Source organism: Lepisosteus oculatus, chromosome 11 (genome assembly GCF_040954835.1).
Source record: "Lepisosteus oculatus isolate fLepOcu1 chromosome 11, fLepOcu1.hap2, whole genome shotgun sequence".
NCBI classification, from domain to species: domain Eukaryota; kingdom Metazoa; phylum Chordata; class Actinopteri; order Semionotiformes; family Lepisosteidae; genus Lepisosteus; species Lepisosteus oculatus.
This window is the reverse complement of record NC_090706.1, coordinates 32,189,554-32,217,420: the sequence shown is the minus strand read 5'-3', so window position 1 is coordinate 32,217,420 and position 27,867 is coordinate 32,189,554. Positions and strand designations below refer to the sequence as shown.

Sequence of the window (27,867 nt, the reverse complement as noted above, 5' to 3'; positions counted from 1 at the left end):
GCGTATGTCCTGCAGGGATTGGCGTACTGTCATAGACTCCAGCTTGTCTCCGCCACTGTATTAGATAAAACATGGAAGGTTGGATTTGCATTTGCATTAAAAGCAAAAGAAGCACAATATCAAAAATACATATGCTTCTTTTTAGTCTACATTAGACTATTTATTCAACCTTCTATTCTTTTGATGAAGCGTTTAAAATGTACACATTTCACATAAAGCCATTTACCACCTAGTATCCTTATAACAGTTATTTACCGGTAATCACAATCATAAGAATCCTGCATAACACATCCCTTCTGTTTTTAGTTTAACAAGATTAAGTCAGATTAAGACAGACAATTTTAAAGACCACCTTGTGAAATTTAATAAATGTATATTCTATTTCTATAATACATAACTCTAAGAATATAAATATGACAACTACAGTATAAGATTTTCATTCACTAAAATATTTTCATTCATCAAAAACTCACAAATGGTTAATATTACTGAAATAAAGTTCATCAGCACTGCTTTGGAGTAGAAGAAAAGGTTTCCCAATGCCTTTCCATTTCAGGAGATTACTAACCCATGTTTAATAAATAAAGGAGCTTGTATAACAGACTAAACACTCTTTCTAAAGTAACATTATACCCAGCTTGTCGTACTTTCCATAACAGGAAATACTTTGTGTAAGCCCATAACTAAGAAAGACGGTAACATGCAAGTGATCTTGAAAACAGCTCTTAAAATGTCTTTAATCTTAAGTAGTGAGTGGGACATCCTTCTTTTACCTAGATACTGAAAAACACATTAGACACAATACTTATACAGCATTGGTTTTCAAAGGACAGTGCATCTATCTGGGTACATTAAATAAAGCAGAGCCTACCTTTGAGGAACCACTTTTGTCACTTTGCAAGTATATTTCAATGCTAATATAAACCTGTAACATAAGAAATACATAACTATATGTATTTTGACTCGTATCATCTCTACATAATGTGTGTTGCGTTCTTAATTCAGTTAAAATCAATTGATACCTTTTTATGCAAATCTTCACATACTGGAACTACACAGATACACAGAAGCATTAATATCTCAAAGGTAGATTTTTATAATAATTTCTCATATGCTGTGATGAGCACTATCAGGCTGTGTCAAGCAGTGCATTAGTCTCAATTTTAACAAAATAAATGCAGTTTTAAATATTAACAATATACTGTATAGTCTTATTTTAATGCAAACACTAAAGCTGTTTTACTAACAATTGTTTGTATAGCCAAGAGTGTTTTTATTTTTTCACAACCGCAGCCACTTGGCCTACAGATTCATGTACAACAGCACAACACTGTAATATAAAAACAAGTACAAAGTACCTTCATGGAAGGTACAATTGCATTCACTCTGACCTGTGAATAAAGATGGATTAACAAACCCATGCCTGTAGTCCAGGGATGGTAAGCATTCAGCATCCATCCAAAAGCCTGTATAATGAGGCAAAGTAACAGAGCCCAAACATGCTACTTTTCTTGAATGGAACAGGAGCCACAGCTCACAGCTTCTCATGAATCCAACAGCTAGGAACAGATATTCAGAATACAATAAATAAATATTAACGCACCCAGATACACAAACAATGAATACAAACCAGATTTCTGTCAGTTTCACACAAAACAAGCTGTTTTAACATAAATTCAGTCCAAAGATATAATTACCTGTACAGATTTCATATTCACATAGTATTTTCATTTTTTCATACAGTGCATTTAACAATTTTTAAACACCCTATTATCATGGTTCTCAAAACAGCAAATCCAAATAATCATGTAGGCCAAAGGGACTGGAAGGACAGGACTGAGAAGAAATGGAATAACAAGGAATTAAAGGTACAAAACAACCCTCAGATAAGACAGATCTTAACTTTAATTGTCACCACAATTTAATCCTATTACAAATAAATCACATATCTGCTTTTAAGAATAGTAAAGTCAAATAAATGACAGTTTTTAGCCTTGCATTGTGCTGAACTGTTGGTTTCTGAATGCTGAAGTCATTAAGGAGGTGACCTTCCAATTTTTCCAGGAAAGATTAAGAAAATTACATATTTATTTAATTAATTTAAAGAGAATGATTTCTACTGATGCAATGATAAGTAAAATGTTTAAAAACACACATATTAAAGAAAGATTTACTGCATACCAGTACAGTATTGCAAGGTACTCCTGCCCAGCTGCAGACATGTGTAGTCAGGTGTTTCAAATATTTATATAGAATTCCATGATCACTAAACTTCATGTTTTTTCAATTATCAACAATAACTACAGAAGATTTCTTTAAGAAGACATTTCTTTTAGTGATTTAGGCAGCGAATCACTGCACAAACGTTCTCCTTTACAACATATCTTAATAATAACTTATGGCAGCACCCTGGTTCATTTCCGTTATTGTCTGAATAAAGCACAAGTTTAACACTCTTTGTACCGAGTGTGGAAACAGCCCAGAATACATTGTATGCTTTGTGTGCCGACTCAAAATGTCTTCTATTCCTTTGCTTCACAAAGGTGGTTAAACTTCTGCAAAGAATTATTGGTTTAGCTTGGTCATTGTTGCAAAGCACAAACAACAAAGGAGCTCCAAATCAATGTAAACGCAAGAAAGAACTACAGAGCCATTTGCTCAGTATGACAATGGAACATGTCGATGCATGAAGAATGTTTTCTTATTCTATATCCTGAATATCTAACCACCATCACTTACTAGCTAGAATCAAGTACTATTTTGCTGCACCAAAACATTATACTGCAGAATACCCATGCTCTACCGCATATCCCCAAGATCCAACATACAAGGGGATTTGATGGCTGTGTGAGTAATCTGCTGTTGAAAGATTGAAAATAGAGAAAGGACAAGGAAAACGTTCTACTCTGGTAGCACTGTCTCTTCCTCCACCTCCACTTCAGTATTGATCTGTGCTACACCCAAGCGGTAAAGAGTGTCTCGAATCACCACTTCCCCTGGCTGGCAGCTCTGCAAGATATCACTTATCTGCTGGTTAACAATGTCCTTGCTGGTGAGGAAATCAATGAGTCGGTTATAGAGGTAATAGTAAGCTGCATTGTCAAAGGCGAAGGGTTTCTGTCGGACAGCACTGGTCTTGCTGTCTTTCAGTCCACTAATGACAGACGTGTAGGGCTCCAGCTCTTGGCACAGCGAGAGGCAGTGGTTCCGAGCTGTGGGGTCTCCCGACTCCTCAAGGTCCTCCCTGGAATGTACGACCCAACGAGATGGAGATTTTGTGATGGGATGCACAAGAGAGCTTTCAGCCCCAGAAATGTCCATACTGTACTGCTGGTCCTGCAGCTCGGCACAGGATACATACTGTAAAGAAGTATGAAATGAATGCTTGAAAATACAAAACACTATTTCAGAGTTTTGCGGTATGGCAGCTATGAAATTTACTAAAAGATGGGTAATGTGGAAATCAGGAATATACAAAGGTGATACATTGATTTCACATTTATTTCAAATGGAAGCAACATTATTGCCATTCTGTTGATTCAGTTTTAGGAAAACATGCAAACCTCATGCAGAAAATTATACTTAACCTCCAAAAACAACAACAACAACAACAACATAAGGCATCTGTCATTCAAAAGAAACCAAAAGGCTGAAAGAGCTCAACAACTAACCAATGACCTCGGGAGGGAATTAAAATAAAAGAAAAAATCCTAGCAGTGAAGTTGGACCACTTCAGTTTATTTGGACATTTAAGCAAGACTATGATGGGAAGGTAGTTTTATGGAAATTGGGGAGCAAACATTACACTTAACACCGGCACAGAGTAAAATTCCAAATGTATACTGACCTCTGGGTCCGCCATGGGGTCCGAGAAACAACCCTGGTTCTTCCCCCACATCTGCGCTGCCAGTTCAGGGTACCGGACATCTGTGCAAACAGCCACCTGCCGGGGAGCGTCTGTTACGTACACTGGGGGCCAGTAGCGCGAGGACACCAGCAGATCCACATGGTCACGGGCAGTTTCTCTTCGTACAATGTACTTTGAGCCACAAATGACCTTACAGACAGGGACAGAAATGGTATCTTTTACAAAGAACAAATCACATTCCACAAGAATATGCCTGTAGCAGATGATTAGCAAAGTTGAAAACACATCACGAGTAATGATGAGGTGAACATCTTAAAGAAATATAATTCGGAAGGTAATTGATACTCGAGTATTTCACGTCATTTTTAGAAGTGTTATAAATTGAAGTTGGTAGTATTTTGTGAGTCCCACACCCTAATATGGAATATTATGCAACAAAGTCAAGTGGTACAAAGGAACAGGTGAAGGTTAATTCTACGCTAAATAGAAAAAACAAAACGTTTCGGCTATGGAGCGAAGAGGCACACCTGAAGAAGCAATGCTGAAGAATAAGGCCGAAACGTGTTTCTCAACCCCCCCCCCCCCCCATGGAACAAACCTTTACTCGTTCCTTTGCAGCCTACGCATGCTGACAGAGCTACCAACTTTGTCAAGTGGTACAGTCAATAAAGACAATTTCAAGATAGTTTAACATAAATTTGGCTGTAGTTCAAAACAAAAATTAGAATATGATAAAGACATATTAATGTTTTCAAAGTCTAAACTGGGCAAATAAAACCAAAAACAATTGGTTCAACTTCTAGTTCAATTACCTGAGCTCTCATTTGTAGAAACACTTATTAAATTACCTGGTGAGGACAAATCTTGTAGAATTTCCCAGCTGTTAGGTGAGCAGGAGGTTGCTTGGCTGTCAGTATGCCATTCTGGATATAGGCATAGAGAGCACATATTGCCATTCCCATTTGCTTCTGAAAAAGCAGAAAAAAAGAGACATCTTTAGGAAAGTATTAAGATGGCAAAACCAGGAAAAGTTAGTTTTGCCATCAGCTGTCCCTAATTAAATGTTTAGATTTCAGAGAACCTGATAGCATTTAAGTGCAGAACTAGCAAACTAAATAAGTCACTTCTAAGCATTTTAAGGTCACTTGCTATCTCCTAAATCAGAATAGTGACAGTAATGAAAAGAACATTCTCAAAATGTTCCACACGCAAGAGAAAGACTCATTTTGCTATCCAAAAACATTTTTCCAATCTCAGAAAAAATAAAGGCTTTGATTATGTTCAGTTCTGCGATTTCAAATATAACTATATGGTTTACAATGACCCAAAACAAACTGAAAAAATGGCATTTTTACTGGTATCAAAATACTGCCTGGAAAACCTTCCAGTGGGTAAAAGCCCAGAAAGCTGCATAATTAAGAGGACCTCGTACTACATGAGTTTTTATTTTTAAAACATTGAAGTGAAATTTCAGAGTAGGGTATTTTTCATAACTACCTTTTGTTATGTAGGCCCATACAAACACAACTAATTAGCAACAGAGACTGTCACCCCCTTCCAAACAACAGAATGGCAAGGAGAGGTAGCAGCTTCTTCCTACACAGGCTACAATAGCAGACAAGTGACTGTCCAGTGGTGACTCACAGGGGGCACTATCACGGCTCTCTGTGGCAAATTATTGTTCGTTGCCTCCGAAATCCTGTCTCTTCACTAATGTTCACGAGAAATGACAGCAGCCGAAAGCTTGGGAGAAATCAGAATCGTTTATTGGGATGTGGAGATTTGGCGTAACCCGCTTGGCTGAGGGCCAATCTCCCGGCCGTTGGACGGGGAGGATAGGACCCCCATGCGACCAATTGGGTAGCTGCAAAGGTGGAGAGAAGGTGGAGGAGGGATGCGGAAAACGAACAAGGAAGAGGAGAGGGTGACGTTTGATATATATGGAGACCGGCTGCTTACGTCAGGGTAAGTGGGTGGATATCCTCCGGGTGACGTAACCACATCGATAATAACATCATAAAATACCAACATCTATAAACTTATTCTCTAAACTGATTAACAGCTTTATCCTTCAGGCAGCTAAAAAAATTAAGCGTGCCACTTTAAAATGACACAGAGGTTCACTCTGCTCTTACCGAATTACAGCCATAGTAGAGTGTAAAAAAATGTTTTGCTCTAGTGCAGAGCGTTCTGCTCTGCCAGGCCAAGCCAAAGACATCATCTGTCTCTTTTCATACATAGCATCCAATCCAGTCTGTGTAAAACAGAACTTGAAGCAGAAAGCTTCATTTTTGGAGTAGGGTTTTTTTTTTCAGAGTATGCTTGGAATTATTCACAAAGCACAAAAACAGTAAAACACAAAATAAGCAAGGGATAGTGCTACCATGTTATTCTTTACTACAATCCTTCAGGCAGCTAAAAAAATCAAGCGTGCCACTTTAAAATGACACAGAGGTTCACTCTGCTCTTACCGAATTACAGCCACAGTAGAGTGTAAAAAATGTTTTGCTCTAGTGCAGAGCGTTCTGCTCTACCAGGCCAAGCCAAAGACATCATCTGTCTCTTTTCATACATAGCATCCAATCCAGTCTGTTTAAAACAGAACTTGAAGCAGAAAGCTTCATTTTTGGAGCAGAGTTTTTTTTTCAGAGTATGCTTGGAATTATTCACAAAGCACAAAAACAGTAAAACACAAAATAAGCAAGGGATAGTGCTACCATGTTATTCTTTACTACAATCCTTCAGGCAGCTAAAAAAATCAAGCGTGCCACTTTAAAATGACACAGAGGTTCACTCTGCTCTTACCGAATTACAGCCACAGTAGAGTGTAAAAAATGTTTTGCTCTAGTGCAGAGCGTTCTGCTCTACCAGGCCAAGCCAAAGACATCATCTGTCTCTTTTCATACATAGCATCCAATCCAGTCTGTTTAAAACAGAACTTGAAGCAGAAAGCTTCATTTTTGGAGCAGAGTTTTTTTTTTCAGAGTATGCTTGGAATTATTCACAAAGCACAAAAACAGTAAAACACAAAATAAGCAAGGGATAGTGCTACCATGTTATTCTTTACTACAATACTTGGTTTACTGCTGGGTTGCAGAGAGTTCTTTCTCTTAGTATAATTCTATTATTTCATGCTCTCCAAGATTGCTTTTGTAGTGTTTAAGTACTTGCTGTTAACTTATTTTTAAATTTTTAAAGCATTTTTAAAATTTTTTACTTGCCTTTTTGGATATGATCTCGATATGATCTTATCTTTTTTATATTAACTGCAGAACATTCTTCTCTCCTGCTTAATACTACTTTTATACTACTATTAAATACTACTTAATACTCAATGTTTTGTTACACATGCCCATCTTCCAGAGAAGGGGAGATCCTCCAGTCCAATGTTTTGAAGTCTCTTTAGTAACAATATCCTGGAACATGCATGGCTTGAATTTACATATCAAAATAGATGACTAAGAATAACCTGATCAAAATAACCTGACTATGGTATCTACCCTGTGGAGTATTCTCAGCAGAATATTTCGGATGAAACTCTCCGCTTGTGCTACAGTTCTCCACATGTTTTGCCTTACACTAAAGATAAATGCACAGATATCATGATCCTGGAGTAGGCATTTCTACCCTATGCACTGAGCTGATTCCACTGGAAGTTCCATCCTCCCATTACCTTAATCACTGTTGCTCATGAAACATCATCAAATTGTCCTGTAATGGGCACTGAAGCTTCTGCTAAATGCACCCCAACAATCACCCCTCTTTCTAAGTCACTGGGGTCTTCTCTTGCAGCCATGCTAGCCATGGTTACAGGCATCTAGACCAATCCAACATTTCAATACACGCTGTGTGCTGCGATGTTACTTCTTCAATCAACACATGGGCCACACGTGTGGAAGTCCTTGCTTTTACTTTACTCTGTTACCAAGGTGTTTCCATTTTTTGTCCACTATATGCATCCCCTGTTTTACATTCCCTACACTAGATTTCAGTTTATTTCAGAACTTCAAAACACTGTGTCTCATCTTCAAGGTCTTGCATTATTAATTCCCTGTTACATCAGTGGAGTGTTAATATGAAATTGTGTTTTTTTTAAACAATGATTTTAGAAATTCCTGATCTGATTGATTGATTTTCCCAGCCACCTTGCTTTAATGTGTTTGCTCAAAACACTGTAACAGACTGGGTTTCCCTGTTTATGTTACTGTAGTGTACTTCCATCTGCAGCAAAGCATTTCTTTACCCTGAACATCTGCCTTTGGTATTACCCTTGCCAACTAGTGAATTAGTTCATCTCAGTGTCACCTCAGCTCAGGTTTCACCTTTCCTTATTGTCCAGCACATTCAGTATCATTTTAACAAAAAAAAAGGTTTAGTCGTTATTTCCATCTGCTGTTCTTCATACTATTCAAAACACTTGATTGAAATTGCATCAATGTGTCGGGTCACAGTACAATGGAATATCAGTATATTGATCTTCCCTGATCAAAAGGTAAAATAAAACATCTTATTAGTGTTTGCATTTATATGAATATAAAAAAAACGGCAAAAGAAAAAAATCTTTAAAATGATACTGTATAAATAAAGTCTTCACTTGATTCTAGAGGCTCAGCAAGCTAGGGCACACCCCAGCTTACACAGCATTAAGTGTACAAGGCTCCATTCCAGAATGGATGCATAGTTACACATTTATGCATCTCAGTGACCTGAAGCAACCAGTGAAACTACCTTGTTCAAGGGTACAATGGTAATGTCTGCAGTAGGAACTATAACCCATAATCCTTTGGTAATAAATCAATAAGACATTAAACACTATTCTGCACCTTCCCCAAACACATGGTCTTAGAGCACATTAGCTAGTATTAAATCGTAAATACCAGTAGCATGCATTTATTGTTTGAACACTTAAAATACCAAAACAAGAAGAAACAAATCATTCAGAATTAAAAACAAAGAATTTACATATACAAGAACATGATTCATGTTTTAATTGTACGAAGTTACTTTAATTGTCCATTACATGTTTTTTCAGGTATTGTATAAATTAGATAAGCAAAACCACAAGATATAATTTGTATCTTTCTTATCTGATCTGAATGTTCACTGCTTATATTAATTAGACATTTGTTATGCATACCAAAACACATTTCACATTAATTAAAATGGAAAACTACTAAATCACAGCTGTTTTTAATGACGAATGACATTCTAAGTGATTTTGAAAGTGTGCATTGCAATACTATGTGTTTATAAAATCTGTCTTGCAGTTTATGTTACTTGTGTGTATAGGTACAGCAAAAGATGTAACAGGAACAACAGATGTATAATATAGTATGTACTCTATATCACATATGCAGTGCCCTCCATATTTATTCATATCCCAGATAAAAAAAATAACAAAAATAGCCTATAAGAGAAGTTATAGATTGGATTGTGGGTTTTTAATAACAAATAATCACAAAATATATTTTGAATATTACTGTAAATGTGATTTTGTTGGATTGTTTTAAAAGGAATCCTTCCAAGTGGGGATAACTGTGATGTTTGTGTTTTCTAGAAATGAATTATTGATGAGAAATCAGATTTTTTGTGTGCAATACTAATATAACAGTACAACATTTTTAATATTGTATTATACAACCCATAACTGATTCTATGATGTTTTTGTTAATAAAAAGGACTGTTTCAGAGTTATCCATTAGCCTTTTCTTGAAAAACATAATCCTTAACAACTGAGAACTGCTGATTCTGTGGTAATATTAAAGACCTAGATGGATGACTGTCTCATACCTCTGTGTCTTCTGGTTCATTGGGAACGCTGCAATAATGGAGAAAATCTCTCAGTTCCTCTTTGCTGTATTCATTCACTTGATCTGGTTTGAAAGTACCTTCATGAATTAATCTCACCAAGGCTGCAATGTTACCTAAAAAGCAAAAAAGAATGTCATATACGTCTTCTTTACTCACTTCCATGCAACACAATAAATATACATGCAGTCAGACAGACATGATTTCTTTTGAAAAGTCAAATTTAAGCTTACATGAAATGCAAAAATAAAATTATTTTATAAGTTGTTGCCTATGGTGACGTGTAGACATCACAAAATAAACAAATAACACTTTCTTCCCCAAACACAAGTTTTCTGTAGCTCTGTATCCGCTGTTCCTCCTGAATTTCTATTCATACCTACAGCTGCTTGATCAGAAAAATTTTTGTCCTTCTCAGTGTTAATAATGACGGAGTTCCTCATCAGAGGAGGAAAGAAAGGTGCGATGATAGATGCATCAAACTTGGTAATAGGGATACTGGAGGGGAAGGCTGCTTGCTCAATTGCTTCACTTTCCATTGTTGACCAGAAATCATCCACATTGACTTCATCAGGAGCCTGGAAATCTGGCCATGTAAACTGGGAAAAGGAAACAAAAATTAATGTTTTCTATTGAAAGGTTACATTATGCTATTTGGAGTCATTTTGACAGCAAAACAAAAAGGTAAACCATAAACACAGGATTTTAATTGATTTACACTTTAAAGTGCATCATGTTGATATTATTTATGAAAAAAAAATACAGGCATGTAATAGAAAGTAATTACCCAATGAACAAAAAAGTTCAAAACCAGCAATTTGGACTAACTAATATAGTCTAATTAATTTCCATTTATTCTTGTCTTACCTCCATATTTTTCAGATGGAGGACATTATCCGTGTTCCTCTGTGCTATCTCCATCTTTGGAGCAATGCCACACACCCCACAGATCATGTCGTTATAGTCCCTGACAGTGAGACACTCGAAGGCCCAATACCCACTGCACAGCAGCTCCAGAATGTGGGACAGTTCACTGGGATTCAGAGTATTCACTGGGAAAGAAACAGGCAATCAGGGCATCTTCTGATACATGAACTATCAGAAATCCCCACCGGAGATCAACCAGAAACCCTCATTCATTGGAAAGTGTCATTCGCAATGATGTACAAGAGCTGTTTTCAAGGAAGACATTATAAAAAAGTTTTCTTTGTGCAGTCCCAGGACAGTTCCATATGAAAGAAAAATCGAAAAGCCCAAGTGCTGTCCTAATTTTACTCGAGTTTTACTCGGTGGATTCATTTTGATAATGAAACAATTAGGAAAAAAATAATTACTTAATGACCAGAAATTCTTGAAGAATAGATTAATCATTTGGATGAATCAAATCAAATCTTAGAGAATAACTGATGAAACACATAATACTAGTATTTTCAACCAGACAAAATACATCATTGTTCATTTTCACCAACACCTTTGAAACTTTATGCTGTGTACTTTTACCTGGCTGGTTCTGAACATTTTCCAGAATTAGTAGTGCAGCTTCTTTTGGGTTGTGCCCCAGTTTGATTTGATTTCTAATCTTGAACAAAATATCAATGCTCACCAACAGCTTGTTGCCAACATTAAAGAGACCTACAAACACAAACAACAAACATTAACTCCTAAGGTTAAAACAGCAGGTAAAATAACTTGCATTTCAATATACTGAGCTATTAGATATGTTACACTGATTAGATGTACTTAAACGTTTTATTACATGGCACTTTTCATAAAATTCAGAGGTTAAAATTAATGCATCATTTAAAATTAATCTCATTCAAGAAGTTTTTTTTTTTAAACGCTGCTTCTACAACTCTGAGAAACTGTAACGAAACTGATAGGCATCATGCAGTCTGCTACCTAAATGGATGTCACTGAAGCTATGAAGTGCCAGACACTGAGGATTCAAACAAATCTTGAGCTGAACAGTGGCAGTTTGTATGTGGGAGTCAGTCAACAGCCAACAGTCTTCTTGTCCAGCTACTGAGCTAAAAATGTAAAAAAAAAACAAGATAATTGACCAATTAGATGAGAAGGCAGTTTCACACACTTCACACAAAAAATGTCAAACTTACTAAAAATCAGCAACAGGCAGAGATAAATGTATTGCTTTTTAATGGAATAAATATTGAAAAATTATATTTTAAGTTTGCAGTTTGTACTTATAAACCACAATAATCACATCAGTTCTGATATCTTCAGTCATTTCACTAGCACAGATTTATGAACCATGTTTTTAGTACTATAAAGTCTACATGACACAGAAGTGGTACACACTGTAACCACCCTGCCAAAAGAAATAAAAATATTTCAACATGCCCATTAAGCATATGTCAAGTCCCAAGCTTTGGTGCCAAATAAGGGACTCACTTCTGCCCGCCTTTGAAGAGAGGACAGTTGCAGAGCAAGCACTGGGAGGCAGAAGACTCATAATAGCGCGGCCATCCTGATTGTTCAATGGCAATGGTCTCTTCATTGGCTGTGGAAAGGACCACTTGGGTGCTGTTGAGCTCCTGGATAAGAGCCATGGCCTCCACCAGCTCGGCCTCACTCTCGGGAATCAGCACAGTCTTACGGAGCAGCTGCAGGGTGGACTGCCGCTGCACCTCCTTCTGGGCAGCGTTCAGGGGTTGGTAAGGGTCCAGCAAGCCAGGGACAGAAACAGGCACGTTCTGTTCAAACAAACACAGGCTCTCAGAGTCCGCCCTGTTTAAACTACCAAATCCACTCAACATCCGATCTGTTATGTACTTAGCTTTCCCAAGCTTTTAAAACCTAATTTAATCCCTGTTTTCCCAACAGCATAATGATGGTAAACAGCAAAAGAGACCTATGTTCCAGAACATCTGAAGCAAGCCTGCCTAGAAATAAGGTTGAAATTCTGTCTCCGAGCTGATACACACACTCATGTCAACTAGAGAAGATTTCAGAAAGAATTCCAGTTGTAAGCCACATTATTTCCTCACAATATGCACTGAATCAGTGACAGACCCCTTTTGGCCAGACCACTGTCTCTTCTCTCTGGCACAAAGTAAAGCAGAGCTCTATAGGCAAGGGCCACTTGTGGCCCTTGTTGAAACAAAGCAGCAAACTCCTGGACAATGATTAAAAGGCTAGATCGGCCAGCTACTTCAAGCCCAATTAACATGATGGGCAGAACTCTTTGCCATAAAAAATGTTTTGTTTTATTATGTATGCCACACCATACACACCCTGCATTCTAGTGAGAGGATCCAGATATATATCAGGAAGTTAAGCATTGTTAGCTGAGGTAATGAGTGATTCACTAGCAAATCAAAAGAGGGTGTTTTCATTACGATGAGCCCACATTAAGTGGGGAGGAGGGGGAGAATTCCTTTGTCTTTACTGACTGTTACTACAACTTAAAGATGTCATACCCACATTGGAACAAACAGAATTATAGACAACAGTCTCAGGGCACACTTACAAACATTTTGGGTTTCTTTTCCGTGGTTAGGTCCCACCCACAGCTGGGGCACATATGTGGTTTGTGCCTGTTTTTGTAAACATAATCACAGGAGGGGTTTTTACACTTTCCTCGTCCACGGGCTGTTGATAACCCAAGATCCTGATGAGAATAAAACACAAGTGCTGAATAAAAAACAATGATTTGTCTGTTACACTTTGGAAGTTAGGAAATGAGTTCATTTTTCTAATACTTTGTAGCTCTCAAATATTTGCCTAGAAACATTTTAGCTCCCCATATATTTCAATATACAGTAAGTTCATGACTGAATGGTAAGTGCTGGGGCGAAACTGGCTATGGGAATCATTAAGACAATACTTACAAGAGAGGTGATAGGACTTTGCTTATAAGATAACACTGACACGATCTTCACTCCTTTTTCAGTCAAAGCATTTGAATTGCTATTGATTGGACTAGGAAGAGCCTAAAGACATGGAACAACACCTCAGAAAAATGTAGGAATCATGGTGCACAAAAGATTAAATTGAAAGTGACTTGATAAGAAAGTATCCTGATCTGTTTCACATTCTCATAATTGACAAAACATTATTAATTATGTTAATTGATCTTAGACTTATTTTCTATATATTAATCACATAAATGTGTATTTGGAGAGAAAATGTAAAAATTGTACTAATACATCAATTGACTAAAAGAAGCAAATCATCTCACTTGTTCTTCATTCACTGATTTGACTGGATGTCCTAATTGCTTCAATGTACTGGGCTTCAGTCCTGACACCTTTACAGAGGACCTCTTTGCTATAAAAAAGAATAGAAACAAATATACTAATACAACCTTAATCATAACTTATAGCATTTATCTACAACTAAAAACAATGCAAAAGAAAAGCTGCAACAGTGTTTCAGAATATACTCCACCTTGTGTTAAGCATTTATCAAATTTGTTCACCAAAATCATGGCAACACTTACAGCTACCCTGCTCTAAAGGAACAGGTAAAAGTTTGTTCCATTCTGCTTATGCTTTCACTTCAGAAGTGAATGGCTTAAATTAATATGGTTAGCAATACTCATTCAATGTGTTATGTTCAATATCTCGTGACTTTGCTTTTAGTTTTGTCAGTGCCACTCGTTTAGAAAGTCTGCAGAATGCTATACCATGGTCAGCCTATGGTTTTGAAAGGATCTTTAATTCATAGTTTGGTTGCATGCAAGACAGATACCCAAGACACATTAATGGCAATGGCTAATTCACACTGCTCAAGGTTAAAGCTTACTTGTTTTGCCGTTATTCTTGGGTGTTTCTAAATCCTTCATTTTATCTGGAGGCAGAGCTACCCATTGGACATAAGTAGTACCGTGATCAGGACCTGTTAACGGGGAAAATAATTTAATTCTGATTGATGACTTTTTGCATAGTGGAATCTTATTCATGTGGATGTTTTCTTCTTTTTAAATTCTTCTGAATGTATTTTGAGTTTCAAAAGGTTTTACCCATAAGTCTTGTTCTACCAAAGTTAAAAGAAATAGAAGCCTTTTACAAAGACATTCCAGGAGACAGCGGAATAAATGCGCATATAAAACAAAAGTTCTTTAACATACAACACTTCACATTATGATGCACTTTTTCTTTAGAAGAAGTTTACAAACCCCTCCCACCCAAACAATATTCTAAAATGTGTTACTCAACTCCAAGTAAGAAGAAAATAATCAGTAACATCTCACCTGTCTGAGTAGGAGCAGGGAGAATGGCTCGTATTGGACGTTTTGACCCAATTACTGTAGACTTCTCTCGCAGTTTGGTCTTCATATTGGAGACATTTATAACGGGAGAACTACTGTGAGAAATCAAACTTGATCAGACTTCAAATTTTGACAATTTGATTAACCATTTTCTTAATCTCTTTACATCACTGAAAGGGGGCAATTTTCCCTACAGATGAAAGGTCAGTCTTCCATCTAAAAAATTAAAATAATTACAAAATAAGGACCTTAAAGTATAGCTGACAAATTTCAAATTGATAAAATATTCCACATGAGGGATAAACATAAAAAATTCCATGTATATTATATATTAGAATATTACAATAACAGTAAGAAAGTAAATTACTAGATCTATACTTAAAGGTGGTATCTTACACTGCAGGATTCTTTGTCGAAGGAAGCATTAAGGCTGGACTTTTGTTTCTGGTGCCCCCTGGTGTTGACTTCTCCGTAATTGCAGGCCATTCTACTCCAGTATTTTTGGTTCCCTCACTCTCCAAGTCACTTCCCTCTGTCCTGCACTGGGTGGCACAGACTGTACCGGCTGGGCTTGTTGCCAGCATTTCTTTCCACTGTGCTTTAGCGTCAGTGTCACATGAGGATGCTGCCACAATAAGCTGCGTCACTGACTCCGAAGACTCCAGAGGTGGTAAGCTGACCTCACCAACACATTTCTGCTGCTCTCGGGAAGAGCCTCTGTTGACTGCAGCTGCTGTTGTTGTTGCCCTGGACTGGGCTTTCTTTCCCTGCTGAACAGTGCGCAAGAGAAGCCATCAGTTGGGATCAATACAAGCCAACGCATTTTCCATTTCCGCAAAACGCTTGAAAGGGTGGCACTTTGTTAGAAACTGTAAGATTAAAGTATTGGCGAGGATTCTAGACTCCTAACTGGAGACTGTGTTTTGTAGTCCTCACCGCAGAAACGTCTTGTTGTACCTGTGAGGAATAATCTAGTCTACCCAGCTGTGTAAATGGGTACAAGTTTCCCCCAGCAATGCTGAGTAATGGACTTGCATCCCATCCAAGGCAGTATTACATACTGTAAACTCAGACTGCTAAACACTACAGAAACCACAGTGAGATTCAGCCTAATGAGGTCCTAGACATAAGTAAGGACTTTACCTATAAAAAACAGGAAGTCACTGCTGGTAAAAGATCATATTATGATAACTATAAGCATCTCGAATCCTGCTTCTAGTATGCCTGAACCTCTGCATGGACATTAGTGAGGAATGCGCCAGGGCTTAACCTGTTCTGAAACCCACACAGCACCACCTTACTGACACATCACAAACCACTAGGTTTTCTATCCACAAATATACAAAATTATAATAAGGCCTTTTCTGCAAAGAGGCAATCAGATAAGGTGTTTTTAATGGCTTATTGTATAAACAATATTAAGAACACAAAGATCAAAGATGGCATTCTTCCAAAGGCTACTCGACACAAAGTGCATGCATCACAGAAATGCTGTGCCTTAATACGATTTTCTTCTACCCCGCCCAGGCAGGAAGAAAGAAAGATTTGGACTTACACTGGGAACCCACTTCCCACCCAGGTGCTTTCCACACTGAGGACACTGTGGGGGCTTGTGCCGAGTGACATAGGTGAAGGAGCAGCCTGGGGTCTGACAGCTTCCTCTCCCCCTCCTGGTGTATTTTATTGACTACAACACACAGACATCACAAGCCTTTACAAACCCTTTACCAGATAACTGTCACCTCACTACTGCATCGAACCTTTAATGTCATTACCACACTGGAGCACAGGAGCAATTACAACTCATGTGGCACCCCCGTTTTCAAAAAGATGGCGCCTGCTGATTAAAAAAAAATGTTTTGGCCATTCATAGAAAAAAAAACATGAAGAAAGTATTTACTTTACAATTTGTGAGAAAATGTTTAATCACACGCATTGTTAAGTACTTCTATCACATTAAAAAATACAGATATAGCTGTTTATACAATTTTAATTTAAGTCAGACGAAAAAAGAGTAAATATAAATAAACTGACCAGTTTAAAGGATGGTTTTGGGTTTGGGTCAGGCCTTGTGTTCAAAGGAACCATAACAAGTGGACTGGTTCCAGCAGAGACATTGGTATCCACCAGCTCCTAGAGAAGGAATTGGAACATTTCATCATTTCTATTAATATCCTAAATAATATAAAGGTTTGTTTTACTGAAACAAAAACAAAATGTGTTGTGACACAAAAGATTAGCATAATTCACTACATTTCTCACACATAAAGCCTTGGGTACTGTTGATATACTGTATTAGGGATTGAAAACCCATCAAGATAGTTCTGTGGGTTTTCAGCAATGAGAAAGCTCATTTCTAAGTTTATGAAAGGTATCTGGAACCCACAGCCCTTACGTAGTGCCAGCCCTTAATGAATCCAGATGGCTGAAGGCTGTGTTGAGGTGAGGGAGAAGATAATAAATTAACCTGTAGGCTAATCCTACATGCTCAGATACGATTCAATTTTCTAATACGGCATGTTAGTAGTTCTGCCAAGTTCAATATTTGTCTCTGCTATAGTTCTAATAAGTCGGTCAGGCATATTACACATGTTTTTAAATAGGCGTAGTCATTTTTAATAAATGTATAATTGCCAATTACTTTTATGGCGACTAACTTTGAATCTGCCAATCAATATTTAAGCCAAATCACTTCAACACCTGGGCCACAGCAGGGACAAAGACACCACTTGGCATGCACCCAAGCATGCATTATCAAACTATTCCAATCCTTTGCACCGCAGGCCTTCAATACAAACAACAGGATTCTTGTGTTAGACAGGGGACTGAACTACTTCTAAATAATATCACAGCCTAGTTGGCTTGTCGGTACAGGCCTAAACTCCTCCCACCCCCGGTGGTGCCACAAAAGTCATTGCAAACAACAGCCAGTGCCGAAACAGCTTAGGAGGACCCTATTTACTGAGCACAAAAAAATTTGACACCCCACCCCCCCCCCAGAATCCAGCCAAACCTGATTTGGAATGATAGTGACAAGGTGGGTTTCTTCCTGAGTCTGCTGCACAGTCGGGCTGGTGACAGTCGCTTCTTCGATGAGCACGCTGACCGCTCCATAGCCTTCGGTCATCTCCACTGCCTCCTCTTTCACCACAAACCCTGTAGCTGTTCCATCCTGGCTGGCCCCGGAGTACTGGGACAGAATCTCCTGAAGGGCCCCAGACTGAGTGAGAGCCGTAGCCGTCTCACCACTCAGTGCCTCGATGGCGATGCACTGCTCAGACAGCTCTACCTCGCTGCCGAGGCCCATAGGGGAGAAGAGGGCCTCGTGAGAGAGGGTGTGAGGAATGGGGGTGCCCTCCTGCTGCTCCTGAGCCTCGGTCTCCAAACAGACTTCCACCTGATTGACCGCCCTTTCGTCTGCTACAGCACTTTTTGGTAAAATATAATAATTTGCGCGGGGCAGGATTTTGCGGAAACCTGGGACGTCTGCTGAAATTCCAGCCATCTGGTTATTCTGGGGGAGGGGGGGAGAAAAAAAGGGAATGTAACGTTGAGCAGTCATTAATTTTTCAGCATGTTTGCCCACATCAATCCGTTTGCAGGCCATTCATTGTGTAAATACGACCACTAGCTAAGTGCTGTGAATGACTGAAATGTCACAGAATTTTGAAGGCTTCAATCGTATATATATATGCAAAGCACGTAAATAAGGAATTAATTTGTGCCATTTATTGTTAAAAATCACCAGGAATTTTAGAGGTAATCATTCAGGCAAGGCTCACCGTATGCACATAAACACTACAGTTTTAGCAGGAGGGTGGAGGTGACAGCCACCTTAATTAAAATGAAAGGCTAATATAGTGGTCAGGCAGCAAAATAAGGACAAAAGTAACTCACTGGATCAATCCCTTCCTTCTCCAGCTTGGCTCTCTCCAAATAATAGCCCTTGTCTGCTACATTCAGTCTCTTCCAGCTTTCACTGATCCTCTTATTGATTTCTGATTGAGGGATGTCGGGATATTCCTGCTGCATACTCTGATGTATGTCAAAGTAGTAGAGCAGGTATGCTGACCTGAAAGCAAGACGATTAAAAATTGAGGACAATTGCTGTGTGATCGAATATACAATTAATAAAATAAATAGAAACCATCAAAAGCTTTGAGTGATTTTGTGGAAATTAAACCCACGGACACTCAGACTAGGAAGAGGTTACATTAAAGTAATCTCTAGATATATTTATAAAGAATATTTATCTACATACAGAAATCAATGGTGTACTTTAAAAATATATATATATATAAAGGCTATATTGTTTTATCACATGCAATACCTTGGCTTTTTTGCTTTTTCTGCATTTTCCCCATGATTTTTACTCTTCTTTTTCCTTTTGGGTGATGAGACCTCCATAAAGGTATAACATCCTTCCACATCTTCTGTTATTATCTTGACTTCTGCACCCTCATAAACAGCCTCCATTACTGCAGGCTACAATGATAAACGTGCAACAGTAAATAATAATAACATTTTGCATCGAAGCAATCGTAAGAAACTCAAAATACAACAGCACTAACGCAAGACACAACCAAAGTAAAACAAAAGAGAAAAAAAAACACATTGAATTGACCCAGTTAAACCAAGAACAAAATACAAGATTCTACAATAAAAGCCATTTTGAAAGGAAAGGTGTTTAAGTCAGTTTTATAAATTTCAACAAGAAGAGACTATAATTCTCTAATTGATTGGCACATATGTGCAGATGTAGTGCTGTACAAACAAAAGAGTGAGGGGTCTGGTCTTCAGTAGTGTAATAAGTTGTGAATGTCATATTAATAGGCTATACCCATGCAATAGGTTAATAATCTGGAGATAGATACCTCAGTTGTTTATTCACAGGCAAATGAACTTTCACGTCCACTCTTTTTTTCCCCCACAGGGAGCCAAAGTAATATACAAAGGAGGAGGATCATGTGCTGATGCCCAGTGTTAGTTAGCACACAAGCCAATAGAATTCAGACCATACTGAAGCTTCCAGGTTCCTTGGAAGTAACCCTAGTAAGTAAGGCATTGACATAGTCTAATATGATTTTTAACATTTTGTTTATAGTTTAATGCCATATCATGAAACAGTATACAGTCAGAACAGCCAAACGCCAAATGGAAAAATCCAAGATCTCAATCCCTATCCCTTCCACCCCCACCTGGAATGGCAATGCATCCCATACTTACAAATGCACATCATCAAATGTCAGCCAATATAAAGAACAAGTATGAAAGAAAACAAAAGAAAGAATTCCAAAGGCAGTCTAAACTTACTCAAATAGATAGATAGATAATACTTTATTAATCCCGTAGGGAAATTGATGTATTACAGCAGTCCAGCCCAAGACAAGCAAAACAGACATCAGAAAAGTTATAAAATAAAACATAAAGGCATGCATTAGTCACAGACACAGAACAACAGTGGAAACCTAGCAATTTAATGCAAGTATAAGTAAAGTACCCTTTTGATATTTTCACCATGCATTTCAAATGACAACAGAGGATCCAAAGAAAGACCAAGGTATCACCGGTCAAGGGCTTTATTTCAGTCGGCAAACACAACTTTGTAGAGCTGACATTGAGAGCCTATGTATCTTGTCACAGACTTATTTAAGTTGGGTACTTACTGTATGTAACTTTACTTAATGCAAAGTGTTTAAACTGCAGTACTGGTAGAGCATTTGAACTGCAAATAAATCTAGGTCTTGTCACAAAACTCCATGAAACACCATCTGTACGTGGGGCAGCATCAGACTTAAAATAGACAGGATTCATGAATTGGCTCCTGATATCCATACAGGAGTCAGAGGAAGTTTCCTCACGAAACTAGTTAGTGTCCTCTGTACTCCAGGAGGAAGCTGTGAATGACAGTATCAAAAACTGCACTTTATTGCATAACAAGCACAGAATATTATATGGCAAATATGAAAAAAAAAATCTGACTTGCAATTGAAAGTCATTATTTTGTTTCATTTTAATGGAAATAATCATTTATTGAAATTGGAATAGAGGCATGCCTTTGTGAATTCCTGGAGGCACTTTGTGACTACCACTATAAGACAGTACACATGCACTTCCAGTGGGAAATGCTTCACATAAAGCACTTCAAAGGCCAGATAGTGTACGGTGATGAATACATGACTACAACACAGGAAAAATACTTCCAAAGATGAGAAACTTCACCTGTGTTTAAGTACATACTGTATGATAGGGAACAGTATTAAGATCTAGGCTCTGAGGATCAGTCAGCAGTGAAAAATATATATTATAGCAGCAAAAGAAAATCAAAACGATTCACACTGTAGTCACATCTGGACATGTACTGTACCTGTCAAAATGAAAGTAAACACATTCAAAGCAGCACCTGCACGCGAAAAACCGACATCGCATGCGTTATAAAAGCCACAGCGATCGTGTGGTGCAAACCTGTACAGGTAGAAAATCATAAAAAGCAGAACGCTATTCCAGAATTGAAAGGCTCGTCATAACACCAAAAATGTTAAAGGAATGTATTTTATTCCACGACGACTGCATAGGGTTAAAAAATAAGACAATAAATCGTAAATATACTGAAGATGGTAAATCACACCTGTATTTCTTTTGACAGACGATAATTACATAATGACATTATTTTATAGGAACTTACTACTGCAGTTAGGCACATTAATTCGTATTGTAAATACGTAGCGATTTTTTTGTAGTGAAAAGATTTGCTTTCTGAGACAATGAGGCTAAAAATATCAAGAAGCTTGGTTTCATTTGTTTCAGCATTGTTGTAGTAATGAGCTATGTAGGTTAGAGACAAAGCACGTGGAAACAAAAGTAAAGAAATAACACTAGAATAATTACAGCTGTCAAGATAACAGTAACGCAGATACACCAGGGGGCTTTTTTATCAAAATCAATAGGATGTGGACCACATTTCCAACACGGGACCTGCATACTAAAAGTTAAAACTATGGTTGCAATATGATCCTCTCCTTTACTCGGCATGTTTTAGTGCATAATATAACTAACAACTGAAGTGAACGATTTGATTGTAATTTTGTTTCGTTTCAGTGGAAACATTCCCCTTTCAGCACCGGAAAGTAGTTCTCCCTCAGCTACTCCCTCCCAATTAAAAATCTGGGTTATTCGTGTGTCTCCATACTGACTTCGGGCACCGACAAGTATCCAATGAGCTGAAGTCTTATTGCAACCTTGCATCCTGCAGCACACAAACACTCTAAACACCCTGTAAAATGTTCGCTTTTCATCCCTAAACTCGTCCACCTCATTATATATCCTCAGTCACTGGAAACAGTTTGTTTAATGCGTTAGATCTTACCTCCTGAATCCATAGGACGGCCTGTTGCAGACGTCTTTGCTTCCCATCATCCTCATTCAAGATGGCGCCGCTGTTGCCTAAACAACGAACCAATCCAGTAGCTGGATAAATGTCAGCAAGCAAATCAGAAGAGACATTTTAGACACGTGAAAAATCATAGCCTGGGCCGAAGTCGCCAGCAACCATTCTCTTAAAGAGACATCTTGTACATTATTAAGTCGGTGTGTTTGAATCTATCATTGTTTTTATACTTAGTATACATAGGATTTTCTAACAAACTCTTTTTCATAGTACCTATGTGTTTAACCTTCCGTTATCTGGGGAAGAACGACCACACACGAATGGGATCGATAGCATATTTGCTCAAACAGTACATTATAACGTTCCTATTACCATAAACTACTTTCGATACCGAATTTCTTTATCTCCTCTCATTTATGTCTCCTTTTCTCTGTTCGTGCATCCCATCTGAAATCTCTACATCCATCCTGTTTTTGTTACTTGATGTGCGATGATAGAGACTTCTATCTTAGTCATTTATGCAGAATTCTACACAGAAGACATTGTAACTCTTAAGTGAACAAAATGAACCTCATATCTAAAATTATACACGAGCAAAAACTGTCCTATAATAGTAGAAGATAAATGTATATAATAGTAATATTCTTTCGTTATTTAACTACTAGAAACAATAAACTTTTCCCAACTAATTAATTGATAATATACTTAAGGGAGTCAACATTTTGTGATTAAAATACTGAATTCTACAAGATACATCACCTTAAGTTGAAGATTAAAATAACAGAGAATGTCAAGCACTGGTTTTCAATATTTGACCTTAACGCTAACTTTCCAGTAAGAGAAAACAATTCTAAGGGAAAAAAATGTGTCAGCAAGTATTTTAAGAAATAGATTTTAATACTTGGAATAAAGTGCAATCGTTTTTGTAATGGTAAAAGTAAAACAATAAAACCCATTTCCATTGCAACAAAAAGGGTCCCAAAGATGTAGAAATTAAGATAAAACGACATGTGAGCAGTGACTTAAGAAATTGAAAGTATTTTTTACATTGTTGCATACATTTCGTTAGCTTTGGAGCATTATTTTTAATAACATTACTACGGGTTCTGGAATTACAACCAAAACTATGGTAATAGTGTGTTTTCAATCATATAACAACATAAAAAAATAGTTCTTTCCTTGAAACTGAACCTGTAGCATCTTTAAAAGAACTAAAATAATGCATCTACATACACATTAAAAATATTAGAAACATGAACAGGCTCATACTGAATTTGACAATGGTCTGGATTATATCAAATGTTAATGGGAATGAAAAACAAATCAGGATTACTTCAACTGATCATTTAATGTACTGATATTTCTTAATTAACCATTAAGAAATATTGGGCATCTCTTATAAAAGCTCTATAAAGCATTTGAGCAATAGAAAGAGTTATGTTAGAGGTTTGTATTTTGATGATGTATTGATTAATGATTTATTAAATGTTTTCCTTCTTATAATTTGATAAAGCAGCTTAATGCAAGTATTCATCCAGCACAGAATATTTCAGAACCATTTCCTCAATACATAAATCTAGCATCAGGCATGTACACAACGTTATTCTACATTTTTTTGTATGCATGTTGATCATTTGATTGAAATTATGCCTAATTTTGAACAAAAAATGTAAACAACCATGGGGAAGCCCTTAAAAAAGGATATTTCTCAAATATTTCAGTGAGCAGTTATGATACAACATAATACTGTAAGACACAAATACACAATATAATGAGGATTGCTTATTTCATGACATGATACACCAGATACAAAACTGGAAATAAGCAGACATGATGACCAGTTTGTGTTGGGAATCGACTGTCTATACCAGAGCTTAGACAAAATAAAAACTTAAATGGCAACCCTCTTTATAACAAATGGATACTGAGGCAAGCAAGATGACAATCCATGTACTTCACTGTACTGCTATGCTAAATGCCTACAAAATATTCATTTACATTATCTCCAAGTGGACAGAGAAGGGACTAGAGAAGTAATATTCACTCCTGGTCCTGAAGGATGACAGTCTACCACATATTACAGGTCACTTAGAATTCTCAACAAGGAAAGACTGTAAACAGTAGTAAGACAAGTAGATAAAGTAAACTATCAGGTCATACAAAGTCGTTAACAGTCCAGGAGGAAACAAAGCCAGAAGACATGGATGCCCTCCATGACCAGGAGAGTCAGTGGTCTAAACAACGGAAATGTTTCAGATCTTGCCCGTTACACATAGGTTGCAAAATTTTAGTTAAAAACTGGTATAAACTCAAAATAAGGAAGATAAGCTCACTTGTTTTCCTAAAATGTGAAAGTGAAATAATATTTTTATCCTCATAAAATGGCTACATGCTACAAGAGATGGCAGATAATGATGTGAGGAACCACACAGCAAAGAGAAATAGATCACATTTCCTCATGAACAAAGATATTTTACAGTATCTGATAGCATTTGGAATGATGTGCAACCTGCAAAACCAGACTGAAATGGAAAAAAACAGCAGCTTCAAGTTTTTCAAGGAGCTTTCAAGATTCAATTTCTAACCCCCAAAAAAGTAGAACCCATACTTTTTCAAGTGAAAAAACTTCCTCCATTCAAGTACATTTGTTTTATTTTTCTCAGTCCAATGAAGTTTTGACGTTTGTTTGCTCTTCTGAGCTCTGTTCTTGTGACTTGTTGTTGAGAGCCTCAAGGGGCAGATTCCTCATCTCTGCAATGAGCCGCTTGACTCCTACCATCCACTGACTGACTTCATTAACATGATCCACCATCAAAGAGCGGTGCATCTCATCAGCAAGGTCCCAGTTCTGTCTCTTCATTTCTGTAAAACAACAAGTGCCACCATGGACAGGATTAGGTGTAAATGTTTCACTGCCAAGTATAAAAAAAATACAATCGCACATCAAGGCGAAAGATGAAAATTAAATTCTACATGTTGCCGACGTATAAATGAAAAGTGGATGAAGAGATGGAAGACTTAGAAATGCACGTCAACAGGTGTGAACACATTTCTGTGTTACAGCCCTCATACCTTGAATAAGAAGGTTCATTCTTCTCTTTACAGAAAGGGACAGCTTTCCGTTTCTCCACATCTCCTCAAAAAGTTTCAACCGCCTACCGACATCATCACAAACTTGCTTCTGCAAACAGAGAGAGTGTCTCAGGCTCTGATCAATCCAATCAAGACTCACTTCACAAAATAACATGTAATGTTATTAACATATTAATGTGATATTTTCTATAGAAATGCAGAATATGTCTATTTGTCAAGCCAAGTTTTATTGTATGCATACAAGGAGCAACACATTTCAGGCTTATTGTTGTATTGCTCAGAAGGGATATGGCTCTACACAGCTTATATATACTTTTCTCCACACCCTCCCCCTCCTGTCTTTGAGGTAGCTTTCTCAAGAAACTCCAGGACTCAGAAAGCACTTAAAACATTCCTTCCTTATCAAGAGTTTAGTATAAACATTCCCCTTCAGGGAGTTTAGTACAGCAGATGGAAGTGCAGTACAGGGAGGGAGAAGCATCTGTGCTAAACCAAGCGTGAAGGTTAGAGTTTAGCATGTGAATTCAGCAGGAGTTCACAGCTCCTACCACTATATGGGTACAGAGTAATATACAGATTCTGCTAGCAGACTCCATCACCACATTGACCATGGCATTTATATTTGTTTTTTAAAATTTCACATGCAACCACGCAATACTTTGTATTGGGTATATTTATACTGAAACAGGGCAAAATGTTTTCCACATAGCATTCAGAAAGCCGTCGTCTGACCTTGACTGTGTGTTTGCAGGCTGACAGAGCCCAGCTGAGCTGTGCCATGACATCGTCAACATCAGGTTCGTTTTCTCCAGCTGCAGGGTCAGAAGGTCCAGCGCGACTCACTGCAGGACATTGCAGAGGACGTGTTGCCACTCCACAGGGGGGAGGAGCCAATGGGTTCAAGGGAGGAGCAGAAGGCACAACTGGGGGCGGAGCTCCACTAGGAACAGAAGCTACGAAAATGCCAGGAAAACAGGAAAGAGGTCGTTTCAATTATTCTGTTGGCAGGCTGTCATTCATGGTTTTATTTTTATTTCTTCATCCAGGTGATCAAATTTGGATTTTTATTTAAGTTGCAAATACTCCAACTCAAAACAAAATTCATCACTGAGCAGACACCATACAAGAGAAACTTTACATAGACAAGTTTAAGGTGTTAGGTATCAGATGAGTGAGAACTAGAACAACCAATGCAAGGGAAAGAGCTATGAATTTATTCTGACTCCTCAATTTCTTAAACTATATAGTGTGAGGAAATACCAAACACCACCTGTACATGATATTAGGAACTTATTATCATAATAATACAAGGACTCTGCAACACAAGTTTAAATTCAGCTCAGGAGTGTTGAAGACAAATATCCAGGAGAGGATAATTACACAGAGTATTTTGGAAGAATGCAACTAGTTCCCTACCTCCATGAAATTCCTTAAGAAATGGATCAGAGGATTTAGCATCAAGGTACTAGCAAACCACACAGGCAAGATGGGCCAGATGGCAATCTCTCACCTGCTACGTTGATGTACCAAACTACTAAAACCTTTAATTAACAACATAATGGCACAAAAAAAAGACTTTTCCAATTTTACAGACTGATGTGAGCACATTCGAATGAAGGTCTAGGCTTCACCATACTCACCCTGTGACGCGTCAAGCTGAGGTGGAGGTACTCTTTTATTTAAGAGATTCCGTTTGCTCCCCACTGCCTGTGTCTGTAAGCCATAGGAAAACTGTGGAGGGTCATTCCAGCCCCTCTCCTGGTTACCTGCAAACCAAAGAATGTAACTGAAACTAAGATATTTAAATATTCCCTTGCAAAACTGAAATGGCTCATTAAATTAAGACCGTTTAAGTTTGAAACGCAAGAAATCGACACAAGTATTCAGTCCGCAAAACGCCTCTGTACTCTACTCTTTGTAAAACGTTCTGGACCCTGACTTCAAAATTAAAGCAGAAGAAGCTTGTAACCCTACCTGCAAGTAACCCCGATCCAAAACTGACTACAATGTATTTTTTTTAAAGTTTCGTCTCTGAAACTGTCACATATATTCAAAAGAAACACTAAAATCAAACTCTTTAAAAAGGAATCCAAACAGTGAAGCTAGACTGCAGTGCTGAAACCTTCTCACTCACACTTGACAAATGCATAACAAAAACATTTATAACACCTTTATCTTCCCATTTAATAAAAACAAAACCTCCAATTGCAATAGTCATTAATAAAATCACACGGAAAAACTTCAGCAACACTGAAAGTAAAAGTAAAACACGAATCGTGATCTTTTATTAACTTTACACTAACGTCCTGTTATACATTCCGACCCACTTAAATTAAAACTCAGTTCAATGTATTTTGATTTTACCTGGTTTAACGTAGAACTCTGCCATTGCACTTCCTGCCAAATCACCGCTTCACCCGATATATCCGGGATCCATGAGCTGTAAACCCTGACCGGTTGTTTTGATTCCGGGGAAGAGTT

General features: G+C 37.7%; 2 protein-coding genes across 5 annotated transcripts; both read right to left on the bottom strand.

Moving 5' to 3' along the window:
* Positions 1-130: 130 nt before the first annotated feature.
* hmgxb3 (HMG box domain containing 3) lies at positions 131-22,358 on the bottom strand. Of its 4 annotated transcripts, XM_069196108.1 has the most exons (22): positions 22,273-22,358; positions 20,573-20,803; positions 19,237-19,391; positions 18,804-18,978; positions 17,920-18,420; positions 16,941-17,039; positions 16,462-16,593; positions 15,303-15,676; positions 14,889-15,001; positions 14,441-14,533; positions 13,875-13,963; positions 13,525-13,626; positions 13,164-13,304; positions 12,086-12,387; positions 11,576-11,703; positions 11,177-11,308; positions 10,544-10,728; positions 10,056-10,275; positions 9,659-9,792; positions 4,717-4,836; positions 3,848-4,057; positions 131-3,360 (listed from the first exon to the last, which is right to left on the bottom strand). In XM_069196108.1, exons 3-22 carry the CDS (start codon positions 19,380-19,382, stop codon positions 2,902-2,904), a joined length of 3,855 nt encoding a protein of 1,284 aa, XP_069052209.1. In that variant the 5' UTR covers positions 19,383-19,391; positions 20,573-20,803; positions 22,273-22,358; the 3' UTR covers positions 131-2,901. The 4 variants fall into 4 exon arrangements, with proteins under 4 accessions (XP_069052209.1, XP_015205492.2, XP_015205494.2 ...); XM_015350006.2 differs by lacking the exon at positions 20,573-20,803 and having other exon boundaries at positions 22,273-22,352; XM_015350008.2 differs by lacking the exon at positions 20,573-20,803 and having other exon boundaries at positions 14,889-14,998; positions 22,273-22,352.
* Positions 22,359-23,169: 811 nt separating this feature from the next.
* On the bottom strand, positions 23,170-27,866 carry sra1 (steroid receptor RNA activator 1). The gene is made up of 5 exons (XM_015349830.2): positions 27,751-27,866; positions 27,027-27,152; positions 26,119-26,339; positions 25,366-25,474; positions 23,170-25,155 (listed from the first exon to the last, which is right to left on the bottom strand). Exons 1-5 carry the CDS (start codon positions 27,773-27,775, stop codon positions 24,953-24,955), a joined length of 684 nt encoding a protein of 227 aa, XP_015205316.2. The 5' UTR covers positions 27,776-27,866; the 3' UTR covers positions 23,170-24,952.
* Between the last annotated feature and the right edge of the window lies 1 nt (position 27,867).

Excerpts from the sequence above, each read along its gene's own strand:
- sra1 (XM_015349830.2), bottom strand. The coding sequence starts at position 27,775 with ATGGCAGAGTTCTACGTTAAACCAG. Across the intron at positions 26,340-27,026 it reads TCAGCTTGACGCGTCACAGG|CTTCTGTTCCTAGTGGAGCT; the intron begins GTGAGTATGGTG and ends GCATTTTCGTAG. Across the intron at positions 25,156-25,365 it reads AATGAACCTTCTTATTCAAG|AAATGAAGAGACAGAACTGG; the intron begins GTATGAGGGCTG and ends GTTGTTTTACAG.
- hmgxb3 (XM_069196108.1), bottom strand. The coding sequence starts at position 19,382 with ATGGAGGCTGTTTATGAGGGTGCAGAAGTCAAGATAATAACAGAAGAT. Across the intron at positions 15,677-16,461 it reads GTGGGAAGTGGGTTCCCAGT|CAGGGAAAGAAAGCCCAGTC; the intron begins GTAAGTCCAAAT and ends CGCACTGTTCAG. Across the intron at positions 13,305-13,524 it reads AAAGTCCTATCACCTCTCTT|GATCTTGGGTTATCAACAGC; the intron begins GTAAGTATTGTC and ends TATTCTCATCAG.